General features: G+C 38.5%; 2 protein-coding genes across 3 annotated transcripts; both read right to left on the bottom strand.

Annotated features, from left to right (window-relative positions):
• Positions 1 to 1,532: 1,532 nt before the first annotated feature.
• On the bottom strand, positions 1,533 to 10,985 carry RAB9A (RAB9A, member RAS oncogene family). 2 transcript variants are annotated; one of them, XM_062488028.1, is made up of 3 exons: positions 10,853 to 10,985; positions 7,566 to 7,653; positions 1,533 to 2,890 (listed from the first exon to the last, which is right to left on the bottom strand). In XM_062488028.1, the coding sequence occupies exon 3, from the start codon at positions 2,854 to 2,856 to the stop codon at positions 2,251 to 2,253; it is 606 nt and encodes a 201-aa protein (XP_062344012.1). In that variant the 5' UTR covers positions 2,857 to 2,890; positions 7,566 to 7,653; positions 10,853 to 10,985; the 3' UTR covers positions 1,533 to 2,250. The 2 variants fall into 2 exon arrangements, with proteins under 2 accessions (XP_062344012.1, XP_062344010.1); XM_062488026.1 differs by lacking the exon at positions 10,853 to 10,985 and adding an exon at positions 8,277 to 10,832.
• Positions 10,986 to 16,954: 5,969 nt separating this feature from the next.
• On the bottom strand, positions 16,955 to 18,045 carry TCEANC (transcription elongation factor A N-terminal and central domain containing). The gene has a single exon (XM_062515119.1). The coding sequence runs from the start codon at positions 18,035 to 18,037 to the stop codon at positions 16,955 to 16,957; it is 1,083 nt and encodes a 360-aa protein (XP_062371103.1). The 5' UTR covers positions 18,038 to 18,045.
• Positions 18,046 to 21,675: the final 3,630 nt, after the last annotated feature.

Below are 21,675 nucleotides of genomic sequence, written 5' to 3'. Positions count from 1 at the left end.
TACAACGTGTACATGCCTGTTTAACTTTACTGGCCACTTTCATGATTAGTGTACAGTTGTGATACAGCAGCTCCCAGGGCATGAGTAATACACTTCTATTGGATTATGTTTTAACTTTATTAAATCTACTACTCAGATGGAGGCTTGGTAACCATGATGTTAAATAGAAAGGGGACAGATGGGAAAACAGATGCCTGGGCTCAAGAAAGACCACAGTGGTTCTCATCCTTCATTTTTTCCTTTTTGCAATCTTACTTGAATGGTATCTATAGTACTCTAGTCATAGTATCTTCAGCTCCTGTTTTGTTTCAAACTTAATCTCTGCTAAAATGAATGTTAAAGGAAGCTTTAAGTAGTTAGGTAGTAGTTTTACAATTATTTTATGTCACTAGCTTAGCAGCCCCTAACACAAGCAATCTTCATTTCTAAAGCTTTTTGCTCTCTCATCCTAAGATAAGAGGGATTTAGCTAAGATTTTCTTCACTTAAACATAAGTAGCAGTTCAAACTATATTTAACTGCTCAGGGACTGAAGTTTAAAACACAGTTCTGTTAGTGTAGATGCAAGGACTACAAGAATGAATCAGACTTAGGAAGGCACAAAAGATAGAAACATAGCACTTCTGAACAGGAGTAGCAGATCCGCAAAGTAAAGTTGTCCTGGACAGGTTCAAGCAAGAATAAAATACATTCAGAAAAGTGTACTAAGAGCAACAAGAAGGGTTTGTTTTTGCAAGCTTTACTTCAAAATAATTACACCAGGTACAGATTGATCAGATATTTTTAAGATAAAATGCTTGCTGGTAATGTTCTTTCAAGAGGCTTTTCCATTGAAACAAAAGAGTTGCTATACAGAAAGCAGTTGTTTAATGAATAACATGGCCTATCCTGGAGCCTCAGACTTCTCTATTCAGACCACATGCACATGTGTGCCTGTTAGCAGTCAGATTACACATGGAAGCAATAGTGCACTAGCAATTTTGCTATTGCAAGGACAGTGGTTACTCTGAGAGCCAATATCGAACAAAATCTCATACAAACATTCTACCACTTAAACTGCACCTGAAAGCCTCAAATCACCTGTAGTTTTGTCTGCCTGACTGCAAAAAAGACTGTCCAATAAACACAGAATTTGCTCCTGTTCATCATTATGAAATTAATTCAGTAATATAAAAGACATTATCTCTTAAATGTTCAAGTCCATATCCTAAAACAGCAATTGTAATAAGGATCAAATTCAGTTCAAACACTATCTATAGTTATATATCTGTATTAGGGCTGAAAGCTGTCAAAATCTACTGTAAGAGCTTCCTGAGTTCTCTACATATTGCCAATCCTTAATATCACAGTGCAGATACTACTGGTAAACACATTCATAGCTCAGGTTAAGAGGAACAAGAAGTTTGGGACTTCTAAGGCTGTACATAAGGAATTTTCCTAAAATCTGTCACAATGTGAATCCTCTCAAGTGCTATTAAAGCTGACTGAATAAAGCATTTCTTTTTCAAAAAATGGTTATACTTCAGTCACCCAGATTTTTCACCTTATTATTTAGAAACATGCTAGAATGGACTTAAGGCAAAGACACACATTAATTTTAAAAATGATCAGTATTAAACCACTGGAAAATTAGTGCAGCATTAGAATAGTAGATGGGGAAAAAATAGACATTAACTACGTAGGAAATTGATTTCCTACTCATAAACCTAAAAAAATTACAACAACATTAGGCAATTAGAAGACCTGGACATAATTCATATTAATTTACAATAACCACATTAGAGATGAAATACCACTCACAGCAAAAGGAATGTAGTGAGACTGAAGTTTAATATCTAGCATTGTTAAGAAACTGACATCTAATGAAACAAAAGTGGAATGCTGATTTCATAAAAATATACACATATAAAAGTATCTTTGTGCCTGAATTCCAGAACAGCTTCTTCAAAGCAGTGCTTCTAGAACTTTCAAGTTTTAATTATATTCAAAATATTTATCATTTTAATAAAGTTGGCAAATTACATTCCTATATTATTTTTTTTACTTGATGCCTTCCTAAACAGAAAGCATCACTTATTCAATATTGGGTCACTCATGAATGGAGATTTTTCCTTTTCTCCCTCATGAAAGCAGCAGAATATTACAACTTTGATATTAGAATGAAATCCATTTGTTACTCTATCTACTACACCTTCCCCGTTCTTTCACAGAGCAAGCTAGTCAACAGTAATTTGGCAAAAAGAAACTTAAGTCAACAACAAGATGAACTGGGTTTCGGTTTCCGGTGAAGGTTTACTGTATCTGTTTGAATAAAGTGATCTGATCTATCTTCAGAGGCTAGAACTCTTCTAACAGCTTCTTCAAAGGCTGCTGCAACATTAGTGGCATCTTTTGCACTGGTTTCAAAATAGGGATGGTTGCCATTATTCCTGCACCAGTCTTGGGCTTCTTCCGTAGACACTTGCCTTTCATCGATATCTACTTTGTTACCCAGTATCACAAATGGAAAACTTTCAGGCTCCTTAACATCTGCATAATAAATGAATTCTTTCTTCCAGTTGCTTAAGTTTTGGAAGCTTTGAGAGTCATCCACGCTGAAGGTTAGCAGGCAACAGTCTGAGCCTCTATAGAAAGGAGTCCGCAAGCTCCTAAACCGTTCCTGACCTGCTGTGTCCCATATCTGCATTGTAACAAAATGTCCATCGACTTCCAACTCTTTATTTAAGAATTCCACACCTATTGTATGAAACAGCTGTGCATCAAACTTGTTGGTGACGTATCTGTTCATAAGGGAACTCTTCCCAACTCCACCATCTCCTAGCAGTATTACTTTAAGGAGTGATGATTTTGCTGCCATTGTTACAGGAAAAGATCCTCCTGGTTTTCTAGACCTGTAAAGATTAAGAAAATAATTTTAAAAAATCATTGTTGCAAGCAGCAAATTTTGCACACATAAATATCCTGAATGTGTTTTAAATTCCACCAACATCAAGTTTCATGTACAAAAAACAGGAATCCACTAAACAGGTGAACTGCAGATACACTCCAGTAAGAATACCCACTCAAGAACACCAAATTTAAGAGGTGTCTCTTCCACAGAATGCAGTCTGCACCTAAGCAGTATGCTGCATAAATTACTGCTCTGTCACTTAAAACTCTTTAAAACCCCCAAACCCTTCAAACCACCCCTTTTTGTGCTGAAGGGGTATCACATCACATTCAACAAGTGCTATAATTCATTTATGTTCACTGGAAAAGGTTCATGGAAAAAAAAGGAGTCAGAGCATTTTATAGTGCATGTGCCTTGAACTAGTCACTTCAGTGCTGTTATTTTATTACCAAAGTTATTTTTAAACCAATACACTTGGAACAGTTATCTAGGGAACAAATGCAAATACTGTAATTTTATTTAGACAAGCATTCAATAGTTTATAATTTACTCATTGCAGAACAGGAGTATTGCACTGATGAATGGAATACTATTAAAACTACCACAAAAGAAAATTTGCCGTTGCCATTTTGATAGTACTTAAAATGCCACATACCAAGCCAAATCCTACAGTGACAGTTCAGTTAGGAGGTGTCAACTTCCCATAGTAAAACTGTCAAAAATTCTGGAAGTGCTAGTGAATAGTCAGGCTGCCAGCATGAGGATGGCAAAAAGACTTCTTTGGGGTCACTAATTTAACTGTTAGACTTGAAAAGAAATTGAAATAAAAAATCCTTTTGCACTCAAGTAGATTGCTCATTAGTGTTTTGTACCCAACCTTTGCTGTCACAACTGTAGTGTCATCTAATACTGTAAAATGGTGTTTTAATTGCTGGGGGGTAAAGTTTCATTTTAACAAGCCCAGACTGAAGTTTCTGTATAAGAACCGTGTTCCTAAACCTGCCTAATAGTTTGAGTTTCAGCACAAACAGATTTCTCTGAAAATAGCATCTATTTAAAATGGAAATGGGTCAGAAGTTGCCTAGTCCCTCTCTTTCTTTGAAGGAAGGAATGTGGTCTTGCTAGTTGTAATTAGCATTATGGGCATATACATCACCCACAGTGTGGCTGTAGAATTAGTACCTGATACAAGCTGGCATGAGAGTCATATGACTCTGTGCTGCCTCACAATCAAGGCCTACAGTGGAAGCAAGAAATTTCAGGAATTTTTTTTATCAGTGACTTTCCATCTTTGAATATTTATTTGGCTCAACACAATCTACAGTAAAACAGAAGGAGCAGTTTGAAGTCTCAACAGAAAAAAAAAAGTCAAAATAAAAGGAACTGATTGCTTTCATTAAAAAATTGTTCAGAGCAAGTAATTTAATTCATTCATATTTAATAATTAACAATAATATTTATAAAACCTTAATTCTGTACAGGTTTCTGTAACAAGATACTTAGAAGCAACAAGAAGATAGTTCATTTGTCCTTCAGAGAGCTACGGATAATGGCTATGGTTCAGGTTATGAACACATGCATTTTAGTACATGCAAAAAGCCTTATTAATCACTGGAGTACTTGCATAAGAGTTGCAGGTTTATGCTTAACTTTTGAAAATGGTCCAGTGTATTTATTTATGTCTCCAGTTTCTACATCAATAGATAGGAGCTGCTTCTTAATAAATAATGCTTTTGTAGGAACAGAGGGTACTGAATGTTCTCCTGTTCTTCCCTACCAGTGCAGGGAACAAGTTACAATTTATTTTTCCAGTCCAGCAGAAACCAGAAGCTCCCTGAAAGACACAATGTGCATAAATAACCGGCTTAAGTAGTTCTGTCTGACTAGTACTATGTACTTGTTTCTTTAGTGTCTGTATTTTTATCAATGGCAGCCATTATCATGAAATTGTCCACAAGGCCACATTTTAAACAAAATACATGCAAGGAAAATGTTAACAGTATCTACTACTTTGTGCATCCAGAACCTGCAAAGTTAATTTGCACAATTTCAACTATGTGAGCCATTCCAGTGAGGTGTGAGAGACTGATGCCCATAACATTAATTTTACTAGGCAGACAATTACAGACCAACCACAAATTACTAGAAGTGGACCAAACTGATCCTTTCACACAAAAGCTACAGAAAGAGTCTTCCATGATGTTGCAGGTAATGTTGCTTTTCAGGACACCCCGTTTCCACAGCTATCATGCTAGGTGAAAATGAAGTTTTTGTAAAGTTTTAAATCCAAATAATAGAATATATGTTCAGTCATTTGAAAAAAAGCTGTATCTGAAGCACTGAAGAAGCATGTTTAAAAGTATTAACAAGTATTTTTGCTTGAAAGCATCAAAGACTTGTACATTTACAGTTTTATGACTATATAAGGAACTCATCTGCAGCCACACTGATAATGTGATTTAGAGTATCTGCTGCTCCAGAGTGGTATTTTTCCAAACAGTAGACTGCTGCATTTTTTTTTCCTGTCGACACATCTTTAGATAAGATTTTTAAAGAGCTTAATTTTTGTAATTGTTTTATTTCTAAAGTTATGGACACTTAACACCCCAATAAATAATACAGTGATAAAATACTTAAGACACTACAAGAATTACTGTTATTTCTCCCATTATATAATTTATCTGTATAATGTGTGTTTTGACAATGTTTTTGGAAGGGATGGTTAACATGTTTCTGAAGATTTGCCATCTTAATTTTTTCAGTTTAAATCATTCATCATCTGAAAACAAAAAAGCTTAATTCCTAATGTGTATCTGATTGCTTTACCCAGCATCAGGAATTGCAAGACAGTATAGAATTACACATAACTGTTTGTTCCAGTTATTTCTTAGTGAGCTACACAATTAGTTAATGTGAAAACAATCTCAACCTAGTAGACAAAGAGCTTGTAACAAGAATAATTTTCCCTCACATTCTTCAATCATTTCAATATTCAAAGCGAGTCAGAGCAAATAAATAAAAAGCAGCCTCACTCTGGTTCATTTTGATAACCATTTCTGAACTGTTTCCCCTAATTTAGAAGGATTACAGTGCTTACATCACTGACTTCAATATTCCTGTTAAAAGCAGGGAACCTTTTCTACTAAATTCAATTTATAACATGATCATATACCATAACACAAAAAAGTAAATTAATTCTTGACTTTCAGAATGTCCTTTTTAAACAGTAAAATGAATTGCAAGTCAAATACTTCCACTATCAGACCAAATATTTGCTGTCATAACGAAAGACAAATAGCCAACCTCAGAAAAATCAGTTTGCATTACAAAATCCAGTCCTGCAAAGCTTAGTGAAATATTGCTGCCTTGTCCAGGCTATCTATCTAGATTGTCTTGCTTCCATTTGTCAGCTTAATATCTGTCTTCGAGTGCAAATACCTCTCTTGCTTAGGTCCTGAGGCAGCACTCAAAGAAAAGCAAGATTCTTGGTCTTGAAAACCATAGCAGCAACATCTAAATGCAAGTCTAAGAATTTGTCCTTCTTTACTATAAAAATAATTTCATAGGTTAAGGAGGACTTGCTCACACCAGTGTACTGAAGGCTGAAGACAATTGCTGAACTCAAGTTCTACATAAAAACAGTGATAGCCAACACAGTAACTGCACTGTATCTACAATGTCGGCAAGCTGCAAACCCCCACATACACTATTAAGCAAACCAAGGCAACTGGACCTATATACAGTTTCATTTTCCCACACTGATGCCAGCCACTGCAGCACCTCATTAAATACCCGACCAAAAAAACTCACACTGCAACTGAAATTTCACCTCCGCTCCCCTTTTTTTAATAGGGCATCAAAACCTGGATCTATTGTAATAGCACCACTAAACTGCCTCAGGATTTTTGAGGCAACAGATGTAAGGGACACTTCTAATTTCCAGACAATTGCTTCTCCACTTGTATTTACTTTTTAACTTGGAAACAGGCAAGAAAATTTGTTTCAGTTATCACTGTCATTCAGTGGTCACTGATGAACCACCTGCTACACAAAACCAAGACTAAACCTAAAGGTTTTCTTGACTATATGTAGTATACTGTCCTTTAACTGAAGCTGTTAAACATAAAACCAAGTCAAGTTTGTTCCCATCATGTAAGCAATCATGTTTACTTACAACTTAATATGCCATCAGCCAAGACTTACTGAAAAAAAGGAGCCATCTGTGATTTATAAAATACCCACTAAAGTTCTGGACAAACAGAATTAGCAGTTCATAACACTGACCATGTTTCACAATTTCCTATCCTCAAATTTACACATCTAAGCACATCTAGAAGTTTTGAAGCTTATTCACAATTCTATTTACTAAGCCATCGGTATCAGATTAGAAGTTTAAAAAGGCACACCACTGGAAGTATTTTGACTGAAAAAAAACATTTGCCTTTCGATAGAAATGTAAACTTCCTCCCTCTTAGTAGTTGGGATTTTGCACACAAACAAAGCATTTGACAGTAATTGCCAGGCTAGCATTGAAGAAGTAGTTTGTTAGTTACAGTAGCCCATGAAAGAATGACATTAATTGCTTCTCTGTGAAATGTCTGAAAAGAACTCCCAAGAACTATGAGAGCTGCAGCAGAAAGGGCAGAATCCAAAACTACATAGTTTTCAACACTTACTGTTTGTGTAGGTTTTACATTTCTCAGCCCTCAATCACTACAGTGGTTAAACTTGTTGCCTATAGCAGATCTGCAAGTTTCCAAAAATCTGAAAAGAAAGGACAGAAGCACATTTTCTCACTTTTCTCCTCTTAGCCAATCCTTGTTCTTATATTTGGGAGGCAATGATGTTTATACCCTGGTCAATTAAATGGCACAAGAATTCTTTTTTAGTGCATAAGAGGCCACAAGTGTTTGACCTTTAAATACTTTTTCTGAATTCAAAGGAAAACAACCAGATATGAAGCCAAGCTGCTACAAGCTTTGCACTTTTGAATGTGCAACAAGCAGAGACGTTAGTCAACCTCCAAAATGACCCTCCCCTCCATGGGGCATTAATGTAAGAGCTGTGGATCAGGAACACCCCTTTACTGATAGTCACTTGTCAGCTGCCTGGAAGCCCTTCAGTCATACAGCTCGACCTACCAAGGTCCTAATCTCCTTGCAAGTGTTCCTTCCTGTATCTGTGATTTCACTGCTGCACTATGAAGATAACCTGTCAGCAAATTATTAAACATCTATCCAAAAGAAAATACAGACTATCTGATATTGCCTCAAATTGTAAGCAGCCTAGACATGCTTGATCTAACACCAGAATATCACTAGAATTTACTTGTAATTTTTTATATGAACCCAACCCAAAATGAACTGCATTCAGCTGTTGCCACTCACCTGGATACCAAAAATGTTTGGGGGTTTCTTTATAAGGTTGTTTTTTACTCCTTTGAAGCTCAGGATTCCAGTTCAAACAGTTGCCTGGCATGACTCAAGACTATGAAAGAACCAGTGGTCAAGGGAAGGAATCCTCAAGTTCACATAACCCTTGGATCATTAAATCCTTCCAGGACCTACTGCCAGAATCACTTCATTTATTCTAACTTCTAGCTAGACACAAAGTCAATTAGCAAAATTTGTCAGGAGAAATATCTACATTTACATCTCTGCCAGTTTAATCTTGTATAAGCCTAACCTTAACCTCCAAACTCATTCCCCAGATTGAAGCAGAACAAGCAAATTTATTTGGATTTAATCAGAGTTGACATTTCTCAGCAGTTCGCAGTTAAAGATATTCCAACTTAAATATTCTATTACTTTCAGACAACTTCAAAACACCCTCTGGTGCTGCTTCTCCTGGTCCAACATTGCTAACAATGCCTGAGCTATTTAACATTCTCCTTGCAACCTACTTCTCTATTACTGCTTCTACTCTTTCAGTAACTTATCCAGCAATTATTTCTGCCCAAATGTGCTCATCTTTCTCCCTTGCATTAGTTTCCCTTTTCCTTCAGGGAATCTCAGCCATAGCAGCCTCTATTGGTACAAGGCTACCTTGTACATTCATTTCTTCCAAGTATAACTCTTGTGATGAAAGCCCATCCCTAAGGCATTAAGTGGGTTACACTGTACCAGGCCAAGAGACTTCTCTGCTTTGCTGAGAATGAAAACAACAACAAAACAAAGAGGAGAATGAACTCCCTTAAAAACAACCAACAAAACAAAAAATAAACACCAAAAAATAAAACAACAAACCCTAAGGACTTCTTACAAGCCTTTTTGCTGGGAAATTCTTATTCATTGTGAAATGTTTATGTAAAATTCCAATCCTAAGGAGCTGGAAGATCTGCTTCCTAGAATTTATTACCAAATTGACACAAAATAAAACAAAGCTTGAAATCTAAATATCTTATTTGACCCTCTGCAATTCTTTTTTTTTCACATATCTTCAATTTAAGGAAACCCATGGTGTTAGAGCACTCGAAAGCAAAACAAGGACTGCCAGAGCAGGTTTTTTTGTTTTGTTTTTAATACACACTCTCTCTTTTTAACTTTATGGAAAAGGCTTTACTAAAATTAAGGCAGCAAAGACAGCTCCCTACAACCTGAATGAAAAGGAGCAGTTTGTTATAAATTTGATGTTGGTATGAAACACAGATATAGTCGTACCATCCTTTGGTTAGACTTCTCTGAAATTAAAAGTGCTAAGAAAAAAAGGTTTTAGATTTATTTTGGGTATGTCTGCTCTCCCTCCAGTCTGCCATTACAGCTTGTTACCTTCAAAGCTGCTAAAAGTAATGGGAAAACACTAAAAAAAAAAACCAAAAACACACCAAAAAACCCCCCAGTCACACACAGCAACCCTTGCTCTAAAAAAAGCAAGCACTGACAACTTCAGTGTTGCACAACACTCTAAAGACAAATAAAACCCACATGCTTATTTAGTGTAGCTGTAAATTATTGTGGACAAGAAGGAAAACACATAAGGATGGGAGGCTGCATGACAGCTATCTGCAGACAAGCATTTCAATTCCTGAAACTTTACTGTCCCACCCAAGTTAATAAAGCTTAAATACTCTCTACGTATTTAGTTATATGCAACATCGCTATAAAGGCCACTAATGGAGGTTTTTAAAACTATTTTTCTTGCACTGTTCTGTTATCCACTCAACTGTTTTGCACAAGTAACACGGATTTACTTAGACCGAGAGCAGCCCATTAACCACCCAGATGTAAGCGATTCCAAGCTCTGGCCCATCCCCATCGCTGCCCTCCCAGCCATGACCACACCTGGGCCCGCAGAGCCACCTGCCGCCATGGGAACTCCCCGGCCCTGCAGACGGGCCGAGCGAGTCACTGCTTCCAAAAAGAAGAACTGAAACCCAAGGGCGCGCCGAGCAGGCGGCCCCTCTCCAGCACAGAACCCATTCGGTTGGAAAAGACCTCTGAGATCACCGACACCACCCCTTGACCCAGCAGCGCCCTGAGAACCAGCCCACGGCACCGAGAGCCACGTGCAGTCTTTCCTTGAGCACTTCCAGGGACGCTCACTCCACCGCCTCCCTGGACAGCCCGTTCCAAGAACACGGCAACGAGAAAAAGGAGATAAAAAGAGCTTTAGTACTTCTGTTCCCAATCTGAAACGTGCTGAGGTCACAAGTCCGAAGCCGAGTTTCACCCTGACAGACCAGGCGTGAGGAAGCTGCGGGGTCGGCGACCGGCTGGAGCCGCTTCCCAAAGGAGCCACCGCCTGCCCGGAGTCACGGGATCCCGGATCACGCCACATTCCCCGCCACCCACACCGGCTCTGAGGAGCGCCCGAGGGCCCCCTCCCACCGCGGGCCCGGCGGGGGCTGCCCTCCCGCTCCCTGCAGGCCGCGCCAGGGAACACCGGGGAGCACGCCTGGGATCCCGGACAGCGGCAGGGGACCGAGCGGGGAACGCGGCAGCAAGGGAAAGGAAAATAACTCAACTTGACTCGGCTCCAGACCGCGGGAAGGGAACTGCCGCCGCTCCTGGGCGCGCTGGGGAGGCCGATCCCTGCCCGCGGGAAGGGCCCGTGGCCGCTCCTGCCGCTGCCGCCGCCGCCGCCGCTCCCTATCCCGGGCTGCGCCACCGCCGGCGGGCGCTGCGGAAGGAACGAACATGGCGGACAGGCCGGGGGGCGGCACCGGGCACCGCGTGACACAGGCCCCGCCCACCGGACAGAGGCCACGCCCCCGCGGGATGGCGGGGAGCCGGCCGGCCCGCACCTGCGGGAATGGGAACAGCGGGAACAACAAACAGCGGGAACTGCGGGAACAACGGGACAGCGGGCAACAGGGACGACTGTGCCCACAGCCAGACCAGGGCCGGAAAGGCCATCGAGGGCCATCTTTCATGGATGGATCGCTGTCGTGAGCGTCTGAGAGCGTTCCACTGGAAAAGAGAACACTTTTACGTGTTCTAGAATTATTATAAAGCCGGAATGCCTTTATAAAGTATTCGCCGGGCAGAGTTAGTTACTAAAGGCAGTAATCTCATTATGCTCTACACCAAAGGCCCCAGCAATGCAAACTCACAATTGTAAGGCAGCTTCACTTGGCAAATAGAAACATTTAAAATTGTGCTTGTGTCAATGAAGGAATTCATCAAAATACAAAGCACACTATTTTAAAAAAGCCCAGGTATTTTTTTCCTTTAGTAATTCTGAATAACACCAACTTGACTGTTTAAACAAGATCACAGGGAAAAGCTAAAGGAGACTGTGATAAGTTTTTTCTGTGCTCTTACAACTTCCCCACGAGGGCAAAGTATAATTAAAATAAAAAAAAAAAAGACACAAGAAATTAAAGGGATTCCCACACCATCAGGAGGAATAGGTGATGACAGATATAAGTACACCCATTTGCTCAAGCAGTCGTCACATGCTTCTGATTATAACGCAGATGCAATCAGACTGGAATTGCCACTTGTCTTGTTTAGGATCAGACATCAACACAGCCCAAGAATGGAAAACAAGATCTCAGTACTGTCAAAAGGAGATGTCTCCTACTGACAGGAACAGGATTCTTAAAAGGCAGGCAATGCTAGAGGCAAATCTGATGACACCAGACCCATTTTTATCTAACAAAGCTGGACTTGGAAAAATTTTATGTGCTTTTTTTCCTGGAATCTGCTTTCATCCAAATCTAGAATAAAATACAAGTAAGTGCTGGAGAGTTAGGAAAGTGTACTTTAAATTATGGTAATTCTAAGGTATATAAGTTCTGATCAGTTATGGCATTATTTTATGATTAATGAAGAAGTTGCATTTAGGAGTGGAGGAAATAATTACTCTCTTTTGCATTTAATACCTTTTGGGGGAGAAGCTACTATGTTTTTGTTTTGAAACAACACTGGATTTTGTTTTGAAACACATAGAATACATGAGAGAAAATTTAGAATTACAGGATAGTTTGGCTTGGAAGGGATCTTTAAATATAATTTAGTCCAGTCACCCTGCAGTGAGCAGGGACATCTTCAACTACATCAGATTACTCAGAGCCCTGCCACCATCAGTTTGGTGATGATGTTACAAGGTTTTATCACCCTTGTAAAAAAACTAATTCCTAGCCTGAATATAGTCAGTCAGTCCAGTCTGGATCTGTGGCCCTTTCTCATCCTACTGGAACAAGCCCTGCTAAAAAGTCTACCCCATCTTTCATATAAACCCCTTTTTAGGTCCTGGAAGGCTTCAATGAGGTCTTCACAGTCTTCTCCAGGCTGAAGCACCCTAGCTGTCTCATTCTTTCCCTAGAGAAGAGGTGCTCCAGCCCTTTGACCATCTTGGTGGCCTCCTCTGGACCTGCTCCAACAGATCCATGTCCTTCCTGTGCTGGAGACCCCAGAGCTGATGCAGCACTGCAGGTGGAGTCTCATGAGCTCAATGTAGAGGAACAGAACCACCTCCCTCAACCTGCTGCCCACACTGCTTTTGATTCTTTCTGGGTTGCAAGTTCACATTCAGCTCATGCTAAGCCTCTCATCCACCAGCACCCCCAAGTCCTTCTCAGGGCTGTTCTCAACCCATTCAACTCCTAGCCTGTACTGATACCAGGGCTTGCCCTGACCCAGTTACAGCATCTTGTACTCAGCCTCATTGGTCCTCATGAGGATCCACCTGAACCCAGTTCTTCAGCTTGTCCAGATACCTAATTTTTTCAAGTTCTGTTTCAAAACGAAATTCTTGAACTTCTCAGGTAAGATGTTATTTTTATTTCCTTTACATGGGAACGTATAAGAAAACAGAAAAAAAACATGGTCTAACCATGGCTGCTATGCCTATGATTTTATAGGCATAATGGATCAGCATCATAGGGTTACTCTCATGGTTAATACACATGCATGAGCTTGAAGATCAGGAACTGATGGTCCTTTTCCCTGTGTCCACTATGTTACAAACCCAGTAATTGCTACAGAACAACACAAACTGTAGAACAAATAATGCCTCAGACAGGACTGGTCACATGAAGCACACCTACTAGTCCTGAGGTCAGACAGAACATGCCCAGCTAGAATGCAGTTTGAAACAAGTGCACCAGAATTACTGGTTAAAATTACTAATTTTAACTGAAACCACTGTCCCTGCATGCCCTATCACCCACCATCCACCCCTGGCTTGCCTCTCTCTGTGTAGCAACCCACCCTTGCTGCTCCCTCTAATGAACCTCCACCTGAAAGCTGACTTTGCACCTTAAGGATTTTGTTCACAGAAGTGTATACATGAAGTGCTGTTATGCCATGTCAGAGAGAGCAGCACAAAAAATATCCAATGGCAAATAAAGGGCAACTTTTTTGCATGAGTAGGGGGAAGTTCTGCATCAGCAAAGCTCTCTTGTAATAAGAGCTTGTGAATACTTTTTACTATCTGTAGCTGGCAGAAGACTATGTCCGATCTTGGCAAGTAATGACATGGCCTCAGTAAAACATGACTTTGTCACCTCTTGGCTGAATCACAGCAGTACAAAATAAGGGGGTATGAAGTCATTTGCCTTTATGTCTCTGTTAATACCAGAATGCAGCAATCCAGCTTCCAAGCAATCCAAGAAATTATCAAAGTGCTCTTGTTTCTTTCCTTATCTTCCAGGCAGTCAGTGAATTGGGCCATTACACCCTGAAGACTCTCTGAAGGACTGTAATCCAACACATTTGCTCCTTAACCACAGACTGTTACCAGCTAACTTTGTTTCTTGGCACAAAAGAAAAAAAAAAGGAGCTGTTTTTTTTGTTTAAAGAGTCGCAGTTCTTTGCTTTAGTAGCAAATGCAGATAGCACAGCAGATGGAAAGGAACACACTCTAAATTAAAAATAAATAGCACAAATTTCCTTTTGGTTTTGAAAAGGAAGAGTTATAAACAACAAATGGCAGCTGAGTACCTCCCTAAAAAGTGCACAGTAAGAGGGATATGATGAATATAGAAAAGTCACTGGTCAGAACAGAAGGAAGTGGATCTGGCAGAGGATCTCTAGGAACCACAGGGAGTTTTGTTATTGGTGTTAAGGGAGCGGCATTGACTGCAATTAATAGAGCACTTCAGATATAGAATAGTATCTTTGTTTTTACATTGAAATTCATTGTTAATTCAGCTCTCATCTTCTTAAGATATGTATCACAAGTTCTGCAGCTACAGGCTATTTGATCTTTGAGAGCAATTTATGTTTAAGACCTTACTGCTGCTGTTAAATGACAGGATTGAAGAAGGAGTTGAATGTACAGCATCTCTGGAAAAGCCCATGGAGACAAATACAGACTTTAACCTTGTTCAGCATTTATTTGTCTTATGTTTGTGGTGATCACTTCTTACAGCACACCTTGTAGGAGTAGCAGCACAGACATGCTAAATATCATACCCAAATTAATTGTCTCTGCTTAAAAATGTTCAAAATCTTTTTCTCACCTGGAATAAACTGAAAAAAAAAAAAAGACTTCAACAGCGTAAAAGAATCTAACTTTTCAAAGATTTTCTTTTGTTTCTGGACTCAATTCTCTGTACTCCAGTGATCTATACCCTCCTGCTGCTGTACACACTGCATAGTTGCAAGTTGGCTTTTTAAAGACATTTTGAGACAAAGCACATAATATTAGCCAGTCAAATATTTTAAGCCTGCACAGTTACACATTTAGTGATAGGCAGTTCAAAAGAAAATTATGTTCCATATTATGTCACAAACATAGTCAATGTTACAGACACAAATTTTACCCCTGAAATATATTCTGTCACACCCCAGGCCTTGTAATATTTCCCTTTGCCAAGATAAAATTTGGATGAGCTGTACCTTACTGGAATGGCTTCAAAACCAACTGCAGACAGAAATTATTTATAAATTGTTCACAGCTAAAATAAAGTCTTCTGCTACATGGTGTTCTGACACAGCACAATGCTGGCATAAAGCTCTCCTCAACAGGACCATGACCTTCAAAATGTCTGCACACAATCCTGTGCTTGCTGTGATCCACTGACACAGCATTGTTTGCTTTCCTGTAGTTTCACTGAAAGCTAACAATAATACTTTACACAAAAGCACTGCCACTTAAGCAGGACGGCCAGATAGTAACTCCTTGGTTACACAGCTGAACACTGGGGCTCTGGTCTAAAGCTTTAATGTGTATTTTACATCAGTACAATTTCCCTAAAACACACATTTTTACATTATAAAAATCTAAGTAGTGCTGCTAAAAGGTAATTGTTAACCCTTCACAGTATGGAAAGATTTTTCTTCTCTTTTTCAGTAGAATAGTCTAAGTGTCTCTTTGCAACATCAGGTTACACATAATTTTCTCCATATACAAGTAAAGGTCTGTCTGTTAGTCCTGGCTGGCATTTAGTTCACCAGTACCTGTTTTCTCATCTCATGCCTCCAACTCCTTTCTCTGAGAGGTCATGCAGCTCAACCCAAAGGAGCTGACCAGCCTCAGCTGTGTCACAGTCAGATGGGTGCAGAACTGTCCTCAATTCCTCCAGCAAATACTCAGCAGGTTTCTATGCTCTGCTGATGCATTTTAACCTTAAAGTGTTAAATGCCCGTTGTGCATTTGTAAAAGACACAGGTCTCTTACTTTAGTGAGAAGATTTTTTTTTTTAATAAATACTTCTAGTAAACAATCAGTGAGAATCCCATTGACTGTGGAACAAAAATATGTATAAAAACTTCTGTTGTTGGATTTCCTTCTATTCATTTTTTGTGGGTAATGTGCGCTATATTAAAACATTAATTTTCTCAGTTCAGGACAGATGTCGCAGTTCCAGAGAGGATATCCACTCAATAAAGTTATTAACTACTACTAATAATTTTATTAAATGAACATAAATCCAATAATATATTTACATCATTTTCTGAAATAATCCACTATCAGATCCTGCATTAATTTCTTTGCAGTAGCAGGACACGTCATTTTACATTGTAAATCTGGCCTGTATACTAATAAGATTGTCACAAGTCCTGTTGGCCTTCTAATAGCTAAAACCACTAAAGCAGAATCTCATTCTTGCTTTCATCTGCTAGCTACTTTCTACCCCCTTTCATACTCTACTTTTAGTTTATTTTTTCTCTGCTAGAAATCACTAATCTAAAGCTTCCAAAAAGTGATTTAATTAAGGAGTGAATCCATGCTGAACATTCTGCAATGCACACAAGTATGTAAACTGCAGTTTTGGAAACAATTTGTTTACTGTAAATGAAACTTATGTTCTGTGAAAGAACTCCTCCTGAACTTAAAAAAACCAACTTCAAGTATCCAGTCCCCTTCAGGAAAAAATTCAACACTTGGAATAATTTTAATGGATACTAGTAAATATTCCACTCACATACAGTATAACCATTTTTTCCCTTTACCCTTTTATTTCTTTACATATTTACATTACATAAAAAACTTCATGATTCATTCAAGCCATTTAAGAAATACATTAACAGATTTTTTTAAAACTGATTTTGCAGTTTTTAGTGGCAGCACCCACATAATATCAGCACAGAATTTAAAACTACAAAGTTTCAGCAGAGGTACATTCTTATACACGTTTTCAAGCCCCTTAAAGTGGGGATAAAGTGGGATAGCATTACAAACAAATCCATCTGCTGTGATACCACTGTTCTCCACATTCATTACAAGTAACGTAAGTCAACATTTGTTCATCCGGATTTGTGTTTCGCACCCAAGCTGGAAGAAAGAGAGCTCCTCTGGCAATCATAGTGACAGTGCAATCAAAATTTTCACAGCGTCTGCACTTTATTTTGTTTGTCTGTGTGCCATTAATAACCTGTGGAAGCTGATGCTCCTGAACAGATGATTTTGTGTACAGAGCCCTGAGCTGTTTCAGTTCATTGCTGGCCATTTCCATCACTGTCATCTCAGCAAAAGCCTTTGGGCTCAAAGTTCCTGAAAAAAGATTATGCTTTAAGTGGCAACTTTTAGGGTTCTTAAGGTTAGAGATTTTACTTCTGATGCAATTTTTGTACTTTTTATCATTTTTAGCATGAAGAGCAAATATATGTTCTTCAATTTCTTTAGCTAGCTCTAACCATTTAACAGTTTCTTCTTCATCTTTGGCAGAACCAATCAAAGCTTTATAAAGAAGATCCACACATTTAGACCTCAGAGTTCTCATCAGATCCTGCTGCAGACTTGCTTCGCTAACAACAGACTTAGAATCTTCATTAACAGTGTGTTGTTCCTCAAAAGAAGAATGCTGATTCATACTGCCTTCTGTATTATTACATACCACATTTTTAACAGTTTGAGATGGGACCAAAATGTTGGAACTAGTACCATCTAATGCCTCCTGCTGACATGGTTCTTCAGACAGTGACTGCTCTCTAGGAACTACATGGAGATGCTCAATTTCTTCTTTCACAGACACAGAAATTGACTTTTTACCTTGCATTGACTGAGCACAGTTATTCTTGTAAAGTGCTTTCCACCTTGACAATAACTGCTTTGCTTTCTTTTTCAACTCTCCTGAAGGGCAGCTCTTGAGTACTCTATATACAGCCTTGGTAACTTCTGTCCCCTGAAGATATTCTACAGTCATATCAACATCTTCAAGTTCTTTAAGATGATCCTCAATATCTTGCAAATTGTTCTCAGACAGCAGTTTTTCAATACAATGGGTTCTGTGTACAATATTTTTCGCATCAGACATTTTTAAACCTGGAAACAAAGAAAAAGATCACCACCATACCTGCAGTTATAACATTAATTCATCTTCTGTATATTCACACAAGGTCTTCTTTTCATGCTATACTAATTTACACTATTTCATTTGTATGTGTCACTGGGTTTCCCACCATTTTCTTGAAATGGTGTACAGAAGCCTAGAACACCACTCTGGCTCCTACGTGACCCTCAACTTTTCACTTGCTATACAAGAGATCATGCTTGAAAGATCTCTTTCAAAAGTTTCTCCTCATAGCTCTCAGAGAAGCAAGTCAGAGTCACGACTTTAACCTGAGATCCCACTGCTGCCTTTTCCCTCACTAGCTTTAGCATCGTATTACAGATGGATTATCAAAATGGGGTAGCTCACAAACAGTGACACTTGTAAAACAGTTTCAAAACACTGACATCTACAAATTTTGAAAATTCTTAAAGGTTAAAGACAGATCCCTCTCTATTTTATTGTAGCTGTAGCATTATTAAAGCATTCTCCCATATATTCTGACAAATAAAGGAAAATCAAAGGGGGTCTTCACAATGTTGAATTTCATGGTTTCAATAGTATTTCCTTTTGATTCCTTTTCATCAAGCCCCTTGATCAAAAAATGTTCAGTACATTGTTATTGCAAATTTTCGTGAAAAAAAAAATTATATTTCCAACATTATTCTTCTTCTTGCTGAAAAGGAGAATTAAATTTAGAATGCAGAAATGAATGGTGTGTTCTAAGGGTTGTGCTCTTCTTTTCTGCAGTTAGTCTTCTAAGTTTATGAATGAAATCAAGTGTTTCGTCTGAAATTGCACCCATCCTGATTCTACCCCAGAAAAACTCATCTGCCTGACAGAGACAAGTCTAGCTACACATGTCCATATGGGAAGGAGCTTCTTAAGCTGGTTTCTTGCAGCATCATTGTTTCCATGATGAAAACTCCTGGGAACAGGGTTAGAGAAGGGACACCAGGTACAGCTGGGTAATTTGCACACACAGTTATTTCTGTGACCACCACCAGCTAACTTGTCTTTTGCATGACAGAAACAAGTTCAAACTTTAGGTAGGACCTCAGAGCTCCACAAAAGAAAAGGACAGAGAGGATAAGACTTCACTTTTTTCTATAAAAACAGAACCAACCCATCCTCCACAGTAAATATTCTCAGCATTCCCTTAAGTGTATTTGAACACTCTTGTCTTATGTTTTGAAGTCCTGTAAAACCTCAATAATGGTGATTACAGAAACCAATTTATTACTCAAGAAATTTCAAACTCAGAGAAACAGGATACAGTTTTTACATACTAAGTTGAGCCCTCTGCATCATCATACTAAAAAGAACATGTGAGTGCATTCAATCCTCTGTTCTGCTACAGGAACACAGAGGCTGTGAACAGAAAGTTTTGTCATTCAGGAGACCCTCACAAAACAAGAACAATTCCCTGTCTCCAGAATACCAAGAAGTTGACATTAGAAAATTATTATCTGCCAATTTACTGTTTTCCATGCAATCCAGGGCAGAGTTGGTAACAGTTATATGTTAAGCCAGTATGACTGTCCTATGTTTTAGAATCAGTTCTGCTTCTTCGAGCATACTCCTCATTTTCTTCAGATCTTGTGTCTATGTACATGTTGTATTATGCTCACACACCATAAAATAGACTTCTCAAAATGCAAGATGAAATAATGAACTCTCAATATTTAGTATACAGGACTATGGACACACAAAGTGATTATCACACACAAACCTCTGCTGATAATTTGACAGTGCATATACTTCTACCCTGTGGCAAAGGTGAGGTATTTGGATCTTTCATTGAAGACTATGCATCATAGAAGGCTTCCTCTCTAATACTGCAGTCTGAGGATCTGTATTTAAGAAATCCATATGCAAGATCCCTATGCAGAGTCTGTGGGTATCACCTGCTTCACTGTAGTGGTCCTTGCCCATCATTATCAACCTGACCCTACACAACCCCCCAGCATGGCAAGGCTCTGCCTCAGGACTCTTACACTAAGGCAATAAATTAGTCATTAGAAATTTTAAATTTTCTTAGTCCTGCACTGACTTTTTCAAGTTCATGCAACATTAAACTCAAGTTCGTAAATGTTTTGGCAGCCGTTAAATAAACAAACTGAAATCACAATATGGACATCAAATTATAAACAATTATTTTTAAATAATTTTGGAAATTAAATTACCTAATAGACTACTAATATTTAAGTCAAAACAATCACTTCTAAGGAAATGCTTTTCTCAAAATGTACAAATTATAGAAAAGAGGTAGGATTGAGTGACTCCCTTCAAATGTAACCAATAAAGTTAGGTTAAACGTAACACAAAAAGTAATTAAATATTTTAATGGAGACGGTAATTGGGAGAAGCGTAAGAAACAGACAGCAGAAAAAAAACCCTAAATAAAGGTAGCAAGCAATGACATCAGAAGGTTTCTACAGGGACAATGTTTTTGAAATGGTCCTGGCTTTGTTTTGTATACCTAGTTTACAAAAAGTTTTAAAATCTTTCAAGGTGAAAAGCAATATATACTTCTGAAATATTACATTAAGTACTGGAATATTATACTAACTACTCAAGCATAAATTTCATCTCGGTTTCCAAATTAAAAGGAAGTGTGGTGAAAACAATAAAAAGATGTTTCTACATTTGTTGTCCTATAAATCAAGTAAGAACCATTTATCACCAAGGTTGACACAGATCCCATTGTTTCACAAACAGAAATTAAACAGAGATTTTTCTGAACTTATAAGGAACATATAAAGTAATCCAACAGTTCATTTTACTACCATGGTTTCTTTCAAAGGATGAAGCAAAGCTCATTAATACTGGGGAACCTGCACTGCATTTCATATTAAGTCTGAATGCCAAGCACCTTTTCTCAATCAAGGCACAACATGATTATGTCAGACTATTGTAGAAAACATGTTTTTTCACATTCCTATAGGGAGAAACTTGAAATTACTGATGCAGTGGTAATACTGCAGTATATTTTCTAGCCAACTTCACTGGAAGCTGAAGTACACCAAGCCTGAGTTCCTCCCTGCTCAGACTCTTGTTCTATGAACTCTGATGTTTTTGTTATACATCAGATAGAACAGTAAGTTGGGAGAAGCCCCAAAACCTTTTGAAGAGAATGCAAGTGTGTCACGGAATTCAAGCTGCAAATGGAAAATTATTCTACCACCTGAGGGAGCTGTGGCATAGCAAACCCATGGAATCTTTTCAAATGTGCATGAGACACTCCAGCCTGTGAAGAACAAAGATAAAAAAATTACTCTATGAACTTTAGGAGACTTCACATTTTTAAGGTACATATTTGCCTAATTTTGGCAAACAAACCGTGCAGAGTCCATAGATGCTGGGAAACAGACAGGAGGGAAAGAGTATATCCCTTATCCAGTTACTGTCTGTACACTGCACTTTGATTTGTTTTTAATTTGGAATTTGACCGCTTTTCTACCTGATTTAATTCAATTTGACAAATGCCACTGAGCAAATATTTATAAAATTAACTGAATCAAACTCATTCAGCACTGTTCTGCTGTGTTCCTAAGGCTAAGAGACAAGAAACCTGAGGAAGACTTGTGTTTTTCTTAAGGTAGAGCTGTAAGAAAAAAGAA

Source organism: Cinclus cinclus, chromosome 2 (assembly GCF_963662255.1).
Source record: "Cinclus cinclus chromosome 2, bCinCin1.1, whole genome shotgun sequence".
NCBI lineage: Eukaryota > Metazoa > Chordata > Aves > Passeriformes > Cinclidae > Cinclus > Cinclus cinclus.
This window is presented reverse-complemented; position numbering and strand designations above follow the sequence as displayed.